We start from the raw sequence: 17,521 nt of genomic DNA, 5'->3' as shown, positions 1-17,521 counted from the left end.
CATTTTACCTACTAATGGCATGAACAGGCATGTTTCCATTAGGAAATACAATTCTTTAGAATTGTCAAAATTCTGAATAAAATTCTGTCTTAACATTACCTGGAAAACTAATTTAAACCACTGAGGTATAACAGTAATGCAACATAACTTGTACTTGACTGGCAGCAACAGCCGCACTTGTCTCCGTACCACTTCAGCAAACTTAGAAGAAGTTACAGGAGGTTTTAAAAAGTTTATCTGAAATTTTATCCCATATTGTTGAGCTCAAAAAAATCTTATACTGAGGCAGTGAGAACTACTTGATTTTATCTTGGCCAGAAAGAGCAGCAAAAGTTTAAGATCTTGTAGACCTGCTTATTGGCCCAAACCCTCTCATTTTGTCTTGCTAACTTTGGAAACAGCCATCAATTATTTTTGTGGTATTTTTGCTTTATGTAAGAGAAACCAGTGCTGTCTCTACAACTTAGAATTACTCTGCCTACCAGCTTTCACTTTTGTGCAGAAAAGATTTCCAGTTGGCTCAACAAAAATTCTCCTCTAGCACTGTGCCTGCTTTCAGGCAGAACTCTAGATACCGGGTTTTCTGTGCAGTGCCTGTCATTTTATGTCACATCACACACTTTTACTTGTCCTGTGTTTGCAACATTCACGTCTTCCCACGTGCTAACTTGAAAAGGACGTTTTATTTCCCCAGTGCGAGGATGATGGACAGATATTTTTCAGCCTGGATGATGGGAACACCAAATTCAGTGATCTAATCCAGCTTGTTGAATTCTATCAACTAAACAAAGGAGTCTTGCCCTGCAAACTCAAACACCACTGCATCCGAGTGGCCTTATGACCTCAAATTTGACTCTCACTGAAGACTGGATTTGCTAGAAGAGTAATTGTAAGAGAACGTTGATACTGGGGAATTGGCAGATTTGTAAGTTGGTAAAAATAAATAAAAATATTATGCACCTTGGGACTCTGAAAGGGATGGATTCAACAGGTGCCAACAGACCGACATTACTGGTTTGTCTAACACCTAAGAGTGATTGCTGCTGAGTGTCCCAGCATCCCAAAAAATGGGGGTGGGGTGGGGGAGGGTTCGTAAAACTATTAGTAAATTTGAAACAAAACTGGAAACTATCTTGGCTGGGCCACTTAACAGGAACAAGTGTGAAGATAAATCTTTGAAAAGAACTCTTGCCCTGGAATAATCTTGACAATTAAGACTAGTGTGTTTACTTTTTGTATTGATCACTTTTTTTGCACTCCTACTTTGTTTTGGATATTGTATGCAGCCTATATTAGGAGCTGATGTGGCTTTTAAAATTCATGCAGGAGTTGGGTATTAATCTGCACCCTAAAATGTATGGAATGCTTCAGCCTAAACGGATCTAGAAGAAAATCAAGAAGTGTGCGTGTCATGTGTCTGTATGTGTGTGTGTGCGTGTGTGCATCTCAAAACTTCTCTGGAGACCTGAGGTTCCGTGATCTGCAGAAGTCTTTGAAGAAGCAATGAGGATACAATTCTAACAGAACATACCACCATGTGTGTACTCTCAAAACTGTTGACTTGTAGCATTATGGCTGTAGTATGTTGTGGCATATTAGTGGCATCCAGTCATGCGAAGACTGTATTAGATTCTATGCACAAACTTTTATTATTGAAGTGGTTTGTTTTTTACAGCCTTTTGACTGTTTTCCTGAGGAAACCTACTGTTACTAAACAGAGTAGGACTGAATGACAGTTGTATCTGAAACCACCCTTTGTTTTTTTTGTGAGAAGATTCTTCTACAGGTAGTCTTAGTTAGAGAAAACAAAAGCAAACAAATAGCAACAACAAAAAAGAAACAACAGTGTTTTTAGCTTTATAGCTCCTTGAATTTTCAGACTGTTTCAAAGAGCTGTTTCCGTATTGTAAAGCTACCATGACACAAAGCTCTTTTGGGGAATAGGGCATAGAAGTATCTCCCTTCTGCTTTTGGAATGGCCATGAAAGTTTGCATGGTGAGAAAGAACATACTGGGAATGGAAACTCATTTCATTGGGATTTGCAATTGTGAACCAGCTGCTGGCAATGCCATCCATGGAGGTAACTGGTGATTCCTGTGTTGTACACACTAATGCACACCAGTACCTACTGCAGACAAGCATATATCCTGCTCTGGTGCTGGTTTGTCATCAGAATCACCTTTTTGTTAATGCTTAAATCAATTATTTAATGTTTACACAATGATTCTTTCTGATGATAAATCAGTACTAAAATTAAACGAGTCCCTTTTTAACTCCCTGAATTGCAAATAACATCCTTTGAACAACACAGTCCGTGCAGGAGCTGTTACTGGATTAGCTTTCCAACACTTCATGCGGTTATCCATAGTATGAAATGGAACCTTCAGAACGTATCGCAGAAGGGAGCATTCTTGAGATGGTGAACAATTTACACAGACCCGTTCATCCTTACTAATGTTTGCCACTGGGTTTGAAATCCTGGCCATCGGAAATGGTAGACAAGGAAGAGAATTCCACACCTTTAGGTCTTCATGTAGTGTTGAGAATAGCTTAAGACAAACCATAACCTGCCTGAGTTGTCCATATCAGCTTATAACTATGTCAATGGTATAGAAACACTGTATTTTAGTTTACAGAACACATTTAGTATTTTTTTTTCCATTTAATGTCTAGATATACAAATGAAGAAACTTGATTTTGTTTTTAGTAGAAACCTTTTTTTGTTTTGTTTTTTTTTATATTAATTGTACATAGTGAAACGAGTGTTCCTGCTTTCTAGACAATGTATTTTAAAACCTTGAAATTAAGCTAACTTAAGTCTGACTTCACTTTGCATGCTTCTATTTGGCCCCTCTTAGGAGAAAAACGATACTTGTATTGACTACATTACCAGTTTAATAAGACCATTTATGCTGTAGTTTTAAGTTTTTCTGTTTACATAGCTTAGTGACAGCCATGCATTTTTCCCAGTAGGCGGATAGTACTTGCAGTGTTTCATATTTATAAAAAAAAAAAAAAAAAAGAATAGAAAAAGAAAAAAAGAAAAACTTGCATCTTATTTAAATTGAGAATAAAAGTTTGACTATGAATCATGATTTTTGTATGTAGATGGTTGACTTAGTATTTTGTACTTTTCCCAGCTAAAAATGAGCTGTTTTGAGAAGGTGATCGCCTTCAAAGTGGCAACAATCTTACTTAAGCAGATCACTGCTTTGTCTTCTTTCTGCTGGAAAACAGCCGATACCACCTTAGTTTTCCAGCAGATTCAGCTGGCTGCCAGCTCAGAATACCAAGGACTGAAGGACATTTGACTCTTATTTTTGTATTTAAATGACATGAATGTAAAGGGGATGCTCAGGGTTGTTTTGGAGCCTGTTGAATTTTTATCTTTTTGCCTGTGATTTTATTTTCTAAATAAATACTTCATGTAGCAATCTTGAATATGTTGAGAAGGAAAATGCCAAACCATTTTGGTAATGAGGTTACTAGTTAAGTTATGTTATGATAGGTGTTAAAAGTACAAGAAAACTTTTTATTTGTTAATTAATCTTGAAGAAACACGTGCCTCAGTTTAGATGTTTTGTCTTATCTTTTCTGCACTAAATACCTGACAGTTTGACCAATCAATGCACCTTTCCAGTGGCAAGACTTGCTTATCGTAAATTATATTGTCACAATGCAAGATTTAGTGACTGTAAAATGGAATAAAGTTTAAAGTTTCAGGGAATGCAAAAGGTATTAACTTAAGAGACAAAACCTTTATTCAATATGCTTTGCTTCATACTGTAAATAGCTTTTTGGCTTGTGAACCTAATTGTAATCTTTCAGGTATTTTTGTACAAATAAGGGACTGATATTCTGTTTCTTGTAATTAGAAATAAACGTTAATACAATGCTATTCATTTTATATTGGAATGAATGTCTTCTCTGGGGTGTGTCTGTGTTCACAGCTTATCTCTTAATTTGGGGTTATTCGGGGTGGGTTATCATTAAATGCCTCTTAAGAAGAGTTAAAAGGAAAACAGAATAAAATGCCTTATTTGTATTCAGTATGTCCTGCATCTAAAGAAGTCATTCATCTCTTTTGTTTGAAGAAAATTGTTTCAGTATGTGTTAACGTTTGGAACATACAAGAGGATGGCATGAAAAACAGGAATCATGGCAAACAGGTGTTCCTAAGTCATCTGTGTGTTTGTGCAACGCACCTACAACTGTGGCATGTGCAAAATGATGCCTGCAAATTTGGCCTGAGGTGTTTTCTGCAGCAAATAGCTGTGCCATCAGAGCACTCCCAAGTACAACATTAATCTGGGTATGAAATGGGAATAGGTGAGAGTTGAAAGGACAGGACAACAGGCAGTATGTGACATGATCAGGCAACGTTTGAACCCACACTAAACCCTTTAGCAGGAAGTTCACTCTGCAAAATACTGTAAATGCATTTGAACCTACGAGTAAATTGAAACCAGACAAGTGTTTTGCAGCCTGCAACTGCAGCACTGCCATCCTGATGTGCACACAGAAGCATAATGTTGTGTTTGTTATAACACCAAATGGCTGCTTCAGCCTTGTAACTGCAAAGACCACCACAACAGGAGCCATTTCCCACCAAGTTGAACTATAGACAACTTCAGACTTAAGTCACTGCTAATTTAGTTACTCTTTAATCCGGTTCGTCAGTGTCCAGCTTGCATTTGGCCTTGTGACTCGGTCATTGATTGTCCAACATCTTGCAAACTTCTGCAGCAGCATCAGCAGATGGAGAGAAAAAATAGTCCTTTGAAATATCCACATTGCCTTTATTGGGGATGCTCATGGATCTCAAATATTATGCCTTCCTTCCTTTAATTACGTTCTGACAACCTAATATAACCACAACTGTGTCCAAGAACTGTATGCTTTTCATTAGATACTGTGAGTAGTCACATCTGAGACCTCAAAATAAATCAGTTTGTATAACAATAATCTTGCAAACTCATAGCCTGAAGATATTCTGCTCTAATTATTTCTCATTTCACACAGATGAGAGCAGATGTTTTTACAACAAATATTGATTTACCACAAGTTGCTAAGCTAACGATCTTACAACACTTCTTGATTGGTCAAGTCAAATGTTTTATTTTAATCAGGTGTTTGCCACATGTTGGCTGCAGAGTTATGGTGCCTCACATGCCTAACAGGAAGGCGAAAGTATAAACAAAGCTGGCAGCTCTGAGTTCAAGATGCACCCTGACTTTATTGACTCCAATGATCAGCCAGGCTGCAGGCAAAAGTGTAACTCTTGAGAGAAGGGGAGCTCTGAAGAGCTAAAGAGGGATAGGTGATGGAAGGAGTAGATGACACAACAGAAGGCTGTGCTGCCATTCAATAAGTTCAGAACAGGCTCGAGAACTGGGTAGAGAGAAAACTGATGTTGATCAAGAAAGGCAAGTATAGAATCCTATACCTGGGGAACAATAACCGCATGCATCAGAACAGGTGGGGGACTGACCTGCTGGAGAGGAGCTCTGCAGAGGAGGACCTTGGAAGCCCAGTGTGTTACAGGTTGGCCATGAGCACCCTTGCTGACAAGAAGGCCAGTGGGATCCTGGGCTGCATGAAAAAGAGCATGGCCAACAGTTTGAGGGAGGTGAACCTCCCCATCTCCTCTAGCCCTGGTGAGGCCGCATCTGGAGGTACCGTGTCCCATTCTGGGCTCCTGAGCTCAGCAAAGGCAGGGAACTTCCAGAGAGGGCACAGTGGAGGGCCACAAGGATGAGGAGGGGCGTGGAGCATCTCCCTTCTGAGGAAAGGCTGAGAGAGCTGGGCCAGTTGGGCATGGAAGGCTGAGAGGGGATCTGGTCAGTGCTCATGAATATCCAACAGGCAGCAGTCGAGTGGCTGGGGCCAGGCTCTTTTCGCAGCTGCCCAGTAACAGAATGAAGGGCCAACGGGCACGCACAGGAGCGCTGGAAATGCTCTGCGAACAGGAGGCAACGTTTCTTGAGTGTGAAGGTATCAGAGAAGTGGAGCAGGCTGCCCGGAGAGGGTGCAGAGTCCCCTTCTGTGGGATTCAAGGCCTGAACAACAGTTAACGCGACTCTGCCCGGACGTTTTCCGGGGCAGCCCACCACAGGGAACCTGCTTTAGCGGGGCTGCGGCCTGGACGGTCGTTCCGAGCTCCGTTCCGAGCCGTCTGTCCCAGCCTGCGCTTCTTTTGGGGGAGGCGCTCGGCACGGAGCAGCCGCGCTCCGCAGCGCAGCAAGGAATCGCCTCGCTTCGCCTCGCCTGGAGGGGTTCGCCCAGTCAGGGAGCCGTTGTCCTCCGCCTGGCAGCGCCGATCCGACGGGGCAGCCGCTGCGGAGCGCAGCGAGCAGGGCGAGCGTCCGGGGCGCGGGGCGGCAGTAGGCCGGGCCGGGAAGTGGAACGGCACGGCAGTTGGCGCGGGGCCTGGAATGTGCCCGCTAGTTAGTGGGCCTGTCGGCTGCGTGCCGGACAGCGTGCCTCAGCGGGGTGTCCAGCAGGCAGAAAGGCCCGGGGAGAAACAAAGAAAGAAGGAGAGTGGGGATTCAGAGACTCTGCCTGAAGAAGGGGCAGTCGAAGCGTGTGGCTGCAGCGAGTGCCTGCCTGAGTCTGATGGTGCCAGAGAAGGGAGGCAAGAGCCTGGGGCAATTTGCTCAGCACCTGGCATGATGGCTGCAGCTGGAAACTCAGCGGTCTCCGGTGGTAAAGGGATCCCAGTGCTGGAACTGGCGTCGATACATGAATTGTGAAGGGGGAAGGGGACAAAACGAGGGCCTCTGGGGCTGATCAGGTAGTTGGAGGGTTCATATGGAACTTGGTGGATGAAGAGGGTGGAGTCCAAAGGGATGGAAAAGGACTGAGGGATGCTGTTGCTCTAGGGGATACTAGATCTTCCAGAACAGCAGTGAGCTTCAGCTGTGCTTGCAGCAGAAAGCACTGTGACCAAGTGGCTTGCGATTGCACAGAAGTAGGCACCTCTCGATGTATGCGATACTGTTGGTGTGCTTCTTTCACACTGGGGATGTGTGGCTTTCCAAGGGTCTTGTTGTTGTCGGTAACAGGCAGCGTAAGGGAGGCCATTCTGCCTGGGTGACTTGTTAGAGAAGCTAATGAGTGTCACATCCCTCCGTTTTGTGTGCATGCACACACACTCAAAGCAAGTGCAAAGAACTTGCCTGCGTATTTGCTGCAGCTTTTGGTAGCTGTTTCTTTCCTTAAAACTCATGTGGCCAAAGAGGTGGAGCAGGGTAAGAAATGTCCTGATTGTGCTACGGGAGCACATCAGCGTGTCAAAGAACTAGGAGCGCAGCCTGAAGTAAGATGTTGCGCGACTATGTCGCTCCCGCATTGTCAGTGGTCAAAGAGAAGAGAGGAAAACGCATTTCATTTCTTTTTCTTGTTGCAGAACGAGCTCTCTGGGTTCATCAGTTACGTGAAGCTGCAAGTGCTGAGCAACTGGGGCCACCCGGAGTACACCTGTCTGTATCAGTTCAGGCTCCACGGCGATCCAGCCCACGACGACGATGCCAGGGGAAAACTATCTGGCTAGGGGAAATTTAATTGGCTTGGGGAAATTGATTTGGCTTGGGGAAATTGATTTGGAAGAAAGCCCCTTCCGGATGCCGAATTATGCCAGCGAGACTTCAGGTGCGTTTACACTGTAGAAACCAACAGACCACAGAAGTTGATTCCAACGCACTTCTTGTCTGCTTTGACAGGATGGGCATTTGGGCAGCGGAGGGGGAGGGGGGGTTCTCAGAGTGAAGGGCAGCTTTGTGCCCTGAGAGTGTGCTTTCAGAGAGGGTCTTCAGTGGGCTGGAGCACATTTAGAAAGCACTACTCCGACTTGGTGTTGTTTCTCACGCGATTGCTCAGCTGGCTGTCAGTTTATGCTGCCCTTTAGGGTAGTTGAGTGAGTCCCTGCGTTGTGCTGCAGAGGGAAATGGCAAGAGAGGAGGAGGGAACTATCACTGTTGAGGATGTATGACTGCTTAGAAGCTTTTTCAAGAGGACAGTGCAAGGGCAGCCGGCATCTCTGTGCAGCTGTTTATGTGCAAAGCAAGGTCAGCAGGCCTTGATTCCTCCTGGCCTTGCTTGACAATGGGGCCCGTGTTTTGATTTGTAGGTGCTGCTGTCGTTCATTCCAAGACTTCACCCTCCTGGACTGGAAGTGGGAAAGTCTTTTGGCAGTCGTTGCTGGTGACACCTTATGTGAGGGCTCCTGAGATTATTCTTGAGGTAAGAACACTGAGAAACGGGGGAAGAATGGTACGGGGTAGAGGAGACCAAAAGCCCTGCAGAGGATTGTCCTTACACTTGTCCTCACATCCCAGCTTGCCTTACCTATGGTCTTCTTGCAAGGCCCTAGTCCCCTCTTGTGTATCCCTGCTGAGAATTTCTTCTGCCAGGCTGGCTTGCTTGTCTTCCCAGCCATTGTGGAACTGTCAGGCTGGCATTGAAGGGGAACCCGTAAGGTGCCACGGGAGATTTGGGGTGCGAGATCGCTGGGGCTCTCAATGGACCCAGGTGGGCACAGAGGGCGTGCGCTGCAGGAGGGCCTCATGTTGTGTTTGCCAGCGTATCGTGTCACTGCTCCCAAGCTACCTAACAAATCGGAGCCCCGGCTGGTGCTGGTTCAAAGAGGTGGGAATTGATGAGGGGGAGCGATTGCTTCCCCTTGCAGGAAAGGCTCGTGCAGGCCAGCCCTTCTTTGTCCTGGCAGGTGCTCCTCAACCACTGCAGCCCCTCCTTGTTTTTGGCAAGTGGCTGCGCAAAAGAAGGAGCCTGAGAGCTTCTGCGAGTTGTGCACCCAGCTCACTGTCGTGCACATATGAATGTGCTTCGGAGCAGAGCTGATGGGCCGATACAACTCGAGAGCCTCTGATGCTGGAGCAGGAATTCCAGCCAGGACTCTCTTTCGCACGTGAACACTGTTCCTTCTTCTCTTTCTAGCCTGACAATCATCAAGGAAACTGCTGGCCCTTCCAAGGAAGCCAAGGGCACGTTGTCATCAAGTTGCCCATGGGCATCTTTCCCACAGCAGTTACCTTAAACCACGGAATTCCAGCAGCGGCGTACCGTGCAGACAGCATCTCCAGTGCTCCCAAGGACTTTGCTGTCTATGTAAGTGATACCCCTGGGCTGTGGGGGTTCTGCTTAGCGTTTGAGGTGGACGGTGGTATCAGCTCCCAAGAGCGCTGTGGCATGCAGTCCTTCCCTGCCTTGGGGGAGAAAGAAGTTCCTCAGAGTTGCTCCATTTCCACAGCATTCCTTTTCTGTCCAGCATAGCGCAGCAAAGAAGGTTTCCCCCTCCTGGGGCGAGTTGGTAGTTTGAGAGGCGGAGGGAAAGGGAATTGGCACAGTGGATGGTCCCAGACCACCTCTGCTTCCAGTCCGTGCAGGGCTCTGCGATCATTGTCCGGCAGCGCATCCCATTGTTCTGTTTTCTCCACCCCTGTCTTCCTGTAGGGCCTGAAGGCAGAAGATGAGGAGGAAGGAATTTTCCTGGGAGAGTTCACCTTTGTTCCAGGCCAGGCTCCCAGTCAGACCTTCCAACTGAAGGAACGTTGTCTAAGAGGGACGTGAAGCGTGGGAGAGGAGAACCAGGTTGGCTGGGCAGAAGCTTCCAAGCCAGAGGTGTATGAGGGCCTTCTGGCATTTCTTCTGCTGCCACTCCCTACCTGCGTATGCCCGGAGAGCCGTGCTGTTTTTGCTTCCATGTCGTTTTTAAGCTTGCGAGCTACTACAGCTTTTAGCACAGCTAAGCTTCAGCTGTGCTTGCAGCAGAAAGCACTGTGACCAAGTGGCTTGCGATTGCACAGAAGTAGGCACCTCTCGATGTATGCGATACTGTTGGTGTGCTACTTTCACACTGGGGATGTGTGGCTTTCCAAGGGTCTTGTTGTTGTCGGTAACAGGCAGCGTAAGGGAGGCCATTCTGCCTGGGTGACTTGTTAGAGAAGCTAATGAGTGTCACATCCGTCCATTTTTTGTGCATGCACACACACTCAAAGCAAGTGCAAAGAACTTGCCTGCGTATTTGCTGCAGCTTTTGGTAGCTGTTTCTTTCCTTAAAACTCATGTGGCCAAAGAGGTGGAGCAGGGTAAGAAATGTCCTGATTGTGCTACGGGAGCACATCAGCGTGTCAAAGAACTAGGAGCGCAGCCTGAAGTAAGATGTTGCGCGACTGTGTCGCTCCCGCATTGTCAGTGGTCAAAGAGAAGAGAGGAAAACGCATTTCATTTCTTTTTCTCGTTGCAGAACGAGCTCTCTGGGTTCATCAGTTACGTGAAGCTGCAAGTGCTGAGCAACTGGGGCCACCCGGAGTACACCTGTCTGTATCAGTTCAGGCTCCACGGCGATCCAGCCCGTGACGACGATGCCAGGGGAAAACTATCTGGCTAGGGGAAATTTAATTGGCTTGGGGAAATTGATTTGGCTTGGGGAAATTGATTTGGAAGAAAGCCCCTTCCGGATGCCGAATTATGCCAGCGAGACTTCAGGTGCGTTTACACTGTAGAAACCAACAGACCACAGAAGTTGATTCCAACGCACTTCTTGTCTGCTTTGACAGGATGGGCATTTGGGCAGCGGAGGGGGAGGGGGGGTTCTCAGAGTGAAGGGCAGCTTTGTGCCCTGAGAGTGTGCTTTCAGAGAGGGTCTTCAGTGGGCTGGAGCACATTTAGAAAGCACTACTCCGACTTGGTGTTGTTTCTCACGCGATTGCTCAGCTGGCTGTCAGTTTATGCTGCCCTTTAGGGTAGTTGAGTGAGTCCCTGCGTTGTGCTGCAGAGGGAAATGGCAAGAGAGGAGGAGGGAACTATCACTGTTGAGGATGTATGACTGCTTAGAAGCTTTTTCAAGAGGACAGTGCAAGGGCAGCCGGCATCTCTGTGCAGCTGTTTATGTGCAAAGCAAGGTCAGCAGGCCTTGATTCCTCCTGGCCTTGCTTGACAATGGGGCCCGTGTTTTGATTTGTAGGTGCTGCTGTCGTTCATTCCAAGACTTCACCCTCCTGGACTGGAAGTGGGAAAGTCTTTTGGCAGTCGTTGCTGGTGACACCTTATGTGAGGGCTCCTGAGATTATTCTTGAGGTAAGAACACTGAGAAACGGGGGAAGAATGGTACGGGGTGGAGGAGACCAAAAGCCCTGCAGAGGATTGTCCTTACACTTGTCCTCACATCCCAGCTTGCCTTACCTATGGTCTTCTTGCAAGGCCCTAGTCCCCTCTTGTGTATTCCTGCTGAGAATTTCTTCTGCCAGGCTGGCTTGCTTGTCTTCCCAGCCATTGTGGAACTGTCAGGCTGGCATTGAAGGGGAACCCGTAAGGTGCCACGGGAGATTTGGGGTGCGAGATCGCTGGGGCTCTCAATGGACCCAGGTGGGCACAGAGGGCGTGCGCTGCAGGAGGGCCTCATGTTGTGTTTGCCAGCGTATCGTGTCACTGCTCCCAAGCTACCTAACAAATCGGAGCCCCGGCTGGTGCTGGTGCAAAGAGGTGGGAATTGATGAGGGGGAGCGATTGCTTCCCCTTGCCGGAAAGGCTCGTGCAGGCCAGCCCTTCTTTGTCCTGGCAGGTGCTCCTCAACCACTGCAGCCCCTCCTTGTTTTTGGCAAGTGGCTGCGCAAAAGAAGGAGCCTGAGAGCTTCTGCGAGTTGTGCACCCAGCTCACTGTCGTGCACTTATGAATGTGCTTCGGAGCAGAGCTGATGGGCCGATACAACTCGAGAGCCTCTGATGCTGGAGCAGGAATTCCAGCCAGGACTCTCTTTCGCACGTGAACACTGTTCCTTCTTCTCTTTCTAGCCTGACAATCATCCAGGAAACTGCTGGCCCTTCCTAGGAAGCCAAGGGGAGGCTTGGGGAAATTGATTTGGCTTGGGGAAATCAATCTGGCTTATGTCAAAATAAACAAGAACAACAACAAAAAAAAATTTTTCCATGTTGAATCTCTTTTGTCCGTTGGAGTAACTGTTATGAGATCTCCCAGTCTTTATCTCGACCCACGTGCTTTTTCATCCTTTTTTCTCTTGCTTTCCTTCTGGCTAGGAAGAGCAAGCAAACGACTGGGTGGGAGTTGGCAGAGTGATCTCCACGTGCTCTTTTTTTTTATCCTCGTTGAACCACGGGTGGGAGTCAACAGATCTGGGGACCCCCTTGGACTTCCAGAGGGCAGAGCTTGTCCTCTTTCAGATTGTTGTTGAGAGGGTCCCTGGGGAGGCAGTTGTGGAGGGCATGGGAGCCCAGGATGGCTGGGAATACTTTTAGGAAGTTATTTTAGAGGGACAGGAGCTGACCGTCACCAAGTCACGGAAGATGCGCCAACGGGCCAGGAAAGCTTATGGTATTTGGAAGAATGGGCAAGCTACTTACAGCTGTTCCAAGTCCATAGTGAAGCTGTGCAGGGAGAAAATTAGAAAAGCAAAAGCCCAGCTAGAACTGAACTTGGCCTCTTAGGGGAAGGACAACAGTAAATATTTCCAAAAATACGTCAACGGCAGGAGGAGGGCTATGGAGAATCTCCATCCCCTGCTGGATGATGCTGAGGGCAACGCGGTGGCAAGGATCATGATAAGGCTGAGGATCTTAATGCCTTCTTTGCCTCGGTCTTTAATTGCAAGCCTCGTTACTTCCCGGGAACACAGCTCATTGCGCTGGTAGACAGGGAGGGGGGACAGAACAGGCCTTGCATAATCCACAGTGAGATGGTTTTGGGCCTGTTCTGAAAGCTGGATGTTCAGAAGTCCATGGGCCCAGATGGACTGCACCCTACAGTGGGGAGTGAGTTGGCGGATGTGGATGCCAAGCTGCTCTCCATCATCCTTCAGCAGTCTGGGCTAAATGGGGATGTCCCAGTGGAGTGGAGACTGGCAAGCGTGACACCCGTCTCTAAAAACAGCTGAAAAGATGATCCCGGTAGCTACAAGACCTATGGTCTCACCTTGGTACCAAGGAAGGTCATGGAATGGACGATCTCGGGAGGTGTCGCAGATCAGTTAACTGTAAGCTGGGGGACGAGGCCCAGTCAGCATGGGATTACGAATGGTAGATCCTGTCTGACAAACCTGATTTCATTCTATGAGAAGGTGCATCCCCCAGTGGTCTGTCCTGGGGCCGGTGCTCTTTAATATCATTATCAATGACATCTATGATGGAACTGAGTGCATCCTCAGCAAGTTTGCTGAGGACACTAAGCTGAGCAGTGTGGTTGAAACAATGGAAGGAAGGGGTGCCATTCAGAGGGACCTCAACTGACTTGAAAGGTGGCCCGGGTGAATCTAATGAGGTTCAGCACAGTCGTGTGCAAGGTTTTGCACTTGGGCCGGTGGAATCCTAGGGATATATGCAGACTGGAAGGAGCAACCCTTGAGAAGAGTAGCCGTGCAGAGAAGGACCTGGGGATCCTGGTAGAAACTGAACATGCGCCAGTATATTAGGTCAAAATTTGTGTAGGAGATGAATAAAGAAAGTGTTTTCTTACGGTGTTGTGGAGAAGTGCTTAGGCTGGGAATACCAAGCATTTGTGTTTGTCCTTGCAATCTCTATGCTTCAGGAGAACCATAGAATCATTTAGTTTGTAAATGAGTTTCAATATCACCCACCCCAACCATATGATTATTTTTTTTTCTTACAAAGAGGCCAGCCCTGTCCTTTGGCACACAAGATTAATGCCCCAGTGTGTGCCACAATTTACATGAAGCCATTCAGTACTCCTGGCTCAATCCCAGTATACTGAATCCTGCCCCTCTTATACTGGCTAGCTGGTCTGCTGGCAAAGTTGAACCAGATATCTGACTGGCAGAGCTCAGGGGGCTGTGATCCACTGTGCAGGGTCTGGTTGAAAGCCTGTAGCTAGCAGTGCTCCCCAGGGATTGGTACTGGGTCCATTTTTGCGCAACATCACAGAATCACAGAATGACCCGGGTTGGAAGGGACCTCAAGGATCATGTAGTTCCAACCCCCCTACGTAGCAGGGCCACCAAACATACACATTTACTAGATCAGGTTGCCCAGGGCCTCGTCCAACCTGGTCTTGAACACCTCCAAGGACAGAGCATCCACAACCTCCCTGGGCAGCCTGTTCCAGGGCTGAACCACTCTCCTAAGTGAAGAACTTCCCCCTAACATCTAACCTAAATCTTCCCTCTTTCAACTTAAAACCATTTCCCCTAATCCTGCTATTGTCAGCCCTTTTGAAGAGTTTACTCCCCTCATGGGTGTAGATTCCCTTCAGGTATTGAAAGGCTGCAATGAGGTGACCCCGCAGCCTTCTATTCTCCAGGCTGAACAAGCCCAACTCCCTCAGCCTGTCCTCATAGGGGAGGTGCTCCAGCCCCCTGATCATCTTCGTGGCCCTCCTCTGGACCTTTTCCAAAATCTCTATGTCTTTCTTGTACTGAGGGCTCCACACCTGGACACAGTGTCCTTTATGGTGAGGTTGCAGCTCGAGTACTGTATCCCATTTTGGATTCCTCAGCTCAAGAAAGACAGGGAACTTCTAGAGAGAGTGCAGCAGAGGGCCACAAGGATGATGAGGTCTGTGGAGTATCTCCCTTACTGTGAAAGGCTGGGAGAGCTGAGTCTGCTCAGCCTGAAGAAGGCTGAGAAGGGGTCTTATGCTTATGAATATCTAACAGGCAGTAGTCAAGTGGTTGGGGCCAGGCTCTTTTCGCTGGTGCCCAGTAACAGAATTCAGGGGCAATGGGCATGCACAAGAACTCATGAAATTCCATGGAAACATGCAGAAATATTTCTTGACTGCGAGGGTGTCAGAGCAGTGGACCAGGCTGCTCTGTATGTGTGCAAGTCTCCTTTTGTGGGAATACCGAAGTATGCCTTGACACTTTCCTGGGCAGCATGCTCCAGGGAGCCTGCTTTAGCAGGGCTGCAGACTTTCAAGAGTCCCTTCCAGCCCAAGCCATTCTGTTTTTTTTGTGAAATGAGTTGGAACAAAAATTACTCTTGGTTATTCTGGTCTTGGTTCTGTTTTAGGTGTTACTTGAACACAGCTGTTGCAATACTTGAGTACTCATCACTAGCCTTTACAAAATTTACTTCCCCCCCTCTCAAGCTGGTGAAGATGCATCTTACTAAAGACCTCCATTTCACCTTCCATTTGATACATCTTCCACAGAGGTGGAAGAATCACCATTTTTAGTAATCAAACTGAGAAATAGCAGTGGAATTGTTGTTCTCTCCCACTTGCTCATTTTTCACATAGCCCATCCAAGTGCCATCAAGACTAAAGGAAGGTAAATGTAAGGTTGTATCAACAATAATTTTATGCTGTGAATGGTTAAAACCAATGGCCAATTATATTGTGAAAATGTACAGCTTCAGTGCCTTATAGTGAATGCTAGATATATCCTATTATGAAGTGCTCTAAATTTAGTTAGACCTTTTCAGCGTTTAATTTCTTCTGTTACAATTCTCTTTTCCTTTGAATTTCTGCAGTATATTGATGTGTTCTGTGTGACTTTTACATGCCCAGCTTTTGTGTTGGTGGAGTACTCTCAGAATCATGTCCAAAAACCAAAACAGAAATGAGGCAAGCAGTGAGGATTAGAGTTTCTTGAAAAAGTACCTGAATACACAATTAGTCATGGAATGAAATGAGTTAATAATGACAGAATGGGTAAGTAGAAGAAGGTTTGTGAAAACAGCTGGCTAAACAAGGCAGAAAATCACTCGAGGCTTAAAAAGTTTGCCTCAAAATACTTAAAATGAACTGCCTGGATGTGCCCTTGACCTGTCTTAGAAAACCACACTGCAGAGAAGTTAAGTGTGCCTGAGAAGGCACTGTATTCTTGTATGCACACCCTCACAAACAAAATCCTAGAACTGCAGTCCTTGATGGGATAAGGGAGCAGGAACTGAAGCAGTGATGAAAATGGAATGTTAGGGTATGGTAGAAATGGAGGAGATGCTCAATGAGAAAACAGGATGGATGGTCACAGGAACAATCACACACTAAGATGGTTCAGTAGATTATGCTAGGTACTCCTTTAGAGTAACCATGCTGAGAAGGACTGGTGGATAAAAAACTTAGTATGAGCCAGCAGTGCATGTTTGCAGTCTGGAATGTCAATGGTATCCTGGCTGCCATTAGAAGAAGGATGGCCAGCAGGGACTGGGAGATGACTGTCTCTCTCTTCTTTTCCCTCGTGAGGACCCATTTGGAGTACTGCATTCAAGTCTGGGGCCCCCAACACAAGGAGGTTGTGAGGATGCGGAGGTTTTGGGGTGGGTCCAGAGGAGGGCCATGAGGCTGATCTAAGGGCTGGAGCACCTTTTCTATGAAGACAGGCTGAAGGAACTGGCCTTGTTCAGCCTGGAAAAGAAAAGGATGTGAAGAGATCTCATTGCAGCCTTTCAATATTTAAAGGCAGTTTGTGAACATGAAGGGAATCAACTTTTAATTCAGATAGCTAGTGATAGGACAAGGAGGGTGGGGGGTGTTAAAGTAATGGAGAAGATATTTAGAATAGGTGTCAGGGGTAAGTTACTGAGAGAGTGGTGAGGTGCTGGAACAAGCTGCCCAGAGGGGTTGTGGATACCCCATCCCTGGAGGTGTTCTAAGCCAGGTTGGATGCAGCCCTGGGCAACCTGATCTATTACCTGATCTAGCAGCTGGCAAACCTGCCTGTGGCAAGATTGGAACTTCATAATCCTTGAGGTCCGTTCCAACCCAAGCCATCCTATGATGGGATGACGTGGGGTCTGGCTTCATCCTGGGACTGGAGGGAGTTGCCCCAAGTTGGCCCACCTGCCTCACAGCGTGAACCTCTGGACACAGGAGTGTGGATACCTTTGTAAACATAATTGCTGAACTTTGGCAGAGTTGGTGGAGGCATGGTCTGCTTGGCTGTTGGCTCTTCTTATTCTATGTTGTATTGGTCTCTAGTTTGTTTTTACTTGATGCTCAGCGAGCAGTTGGGAAGTCACTTATCCCCCTCACTCTAACTAAATGCCTGTGAAGGGCCACAGAATGTGTTCAGCTTTCTTTTTCCTCCTTACTGAGAAAGAATGATTGATAAAGTTAATGAACACTGTGCTACATATGTTTAATTATTAACTAAAAAGTTCAGGATAAGCTCAGTAACAGTGAAGACCGGGTACTTACTGGAAAGCAATTTCTTGAGATTAAATTCTTTAGCCGCATATTGTGAGGTGTTCTTAAAAGGATGAGAGTATAAGGAAACTACAGAAAAATATCCATTTCCAAAGCATCTGGAAAAGGTGCAAAGTCTTTGAACAGGTAAGTATAAACTTAACTAATGTTTGAAAGGGAAGATACCTCTGTACTTTCACCAAATAGTCCAATCTGATAAACCTGCATAATCTGTTAAGTATTATGCTTGTGAATATTTACAAACGCAACATATTATACTAAAGTTATTTCTGTTTTATTCAGACATTTATTAAGACAGTCTTGTTGAAATGGTTGAGAGCTTATAAAGTATGTTAGAACAAAAGTTCTGAGTTTAAAAATTTTAAGAGAATTATTTTTACCTG

At 46.5% G+C, this 17,521-nt stretch overlaps 3 protein-coding genes and 1 long non-coding RNA gene across 27 annotated transcripts in view; 3 read left to right on the top strand and 1 right to left on the bottom strand.

Moving 5' to 3' along the window:
* Positions 1–3,908, top strand: part of GRB10 (growth factor receptor bound protein 10) — a 134,526-nt gene extending 130,618 nt beyond the window's left edge. For 17 of the 19 annotated variants that reach the window (XM_085537991.1, XM_085537986.1, XM_085537996.1 and 14 more), the window contains one exon: positions 695–3,908. In XM_085537991.1, the coding sequence (XP_085394117.1) occupies positions 695–841 (147 nt within the window). In that variant the 3' untranslated portion in view covers positions 842–3,908. The remainder of the gene's footprint in view (positions 1–694) is intronic. The other 2 variants (XR_014942862.1, XR_014942861.1) reach the window with 1 other exon arrangement.
* A 1,309-nt stretch (positions 3,909–5,217) lies between these two features.
* On the bottom strand, positions 5,218–5,606 carry LOC146762034 (uncharacterized). Its single transcript, XR_014942863.1, has 2 exons — positions 5,493–5,606; positions 5,218–5,392 (listed from the first exon to the last, which is right to left on the bottom strand). It is a non-coding gene; the product is annotated as an uncharacterized LOC146762034 (long non-coding RNA).
* A 584-nt stretch (positions 5,607–6,190) lies between these two features.
* On the top strand, positions 6,191–11,940 carry LOC107309487 (SUN domain-containing protein 3). Of its 3 annotated transcripts, XM_085538005.1 has the most exons (8): positions 6,191–6,794; positions 7,410–7,651; positions 8,130–8,242; positions 8,957–9,127; positions 9,473–9,610; positions 10,266–10,507; positions 10,986–11,098; positions 11,813–11,940. In XM_085538005.1, exons 2-5 carry the CDS (start codon positions 7,528–7,530, stop codon positions 9,587–9,589), a joined length of 525 nt encoding a protein of 174 aa, XP_085394131.1. In that variant the 5' UTR covers positions 6,191–6,794; positions 7,410–7,527; the 3' UTR covers positions 9,590–9,610; positions 10,266–10,507; positions 10,986–11,098; positions 11,813–11,940. The 3 variants fall into 3 exon arrangements, with proteins under 3 accessions (XP_085394131.1, XP_085394129.1, XP_085394130.1); XM_085538003.1 differs by having other exon boundaries at positions 8,957–9,610; XM_085538004.1 differs by lacking the exons at positions 10,266–10,507; positions 10,986–11,098; positions 11,813–11,940 and having other exon boundaries at positions 8,957–9,305; positions 9,473–9,607.
* Positions 11,941–16,743: 4,803 nt separating this feature from the next.
* DDC (dopa decarboxylase) overlaps positions 16,744–17,521 on the top strand; it is a 64,799-nt gene continuing 64,021 nt past the window's right edge. For all 4 annotated transcript variants that reach the window (XM_015854341.3, XM_015854338.3, XM_032442456.2 and 1 more), the window contains exon 1: positions 16,744–17,264. The gene's annotated coding sequence lies outside the window, so the exon portion shown is untranslated. The remainder of the gene's footprint in view (positions 17,265–17,521) is intronic.

This window comes from Coturnix japonica, chromosome 2, assembly GCF_054131305.1.
Source record: "Coturnix japonica strain WE chromosome 2, WE-NBRP24, whole genome shotgun sequence".
NCBI lineage: Eukaryota > Metazoa > Chordata > Aves > Galliformes > Phasianidae > Coturnix > Coturnix japonica.
Note: the sequence above shows the minus strand (reverse complement) of the source record. Positions and strands in the feature narration are given on the sequence as shown.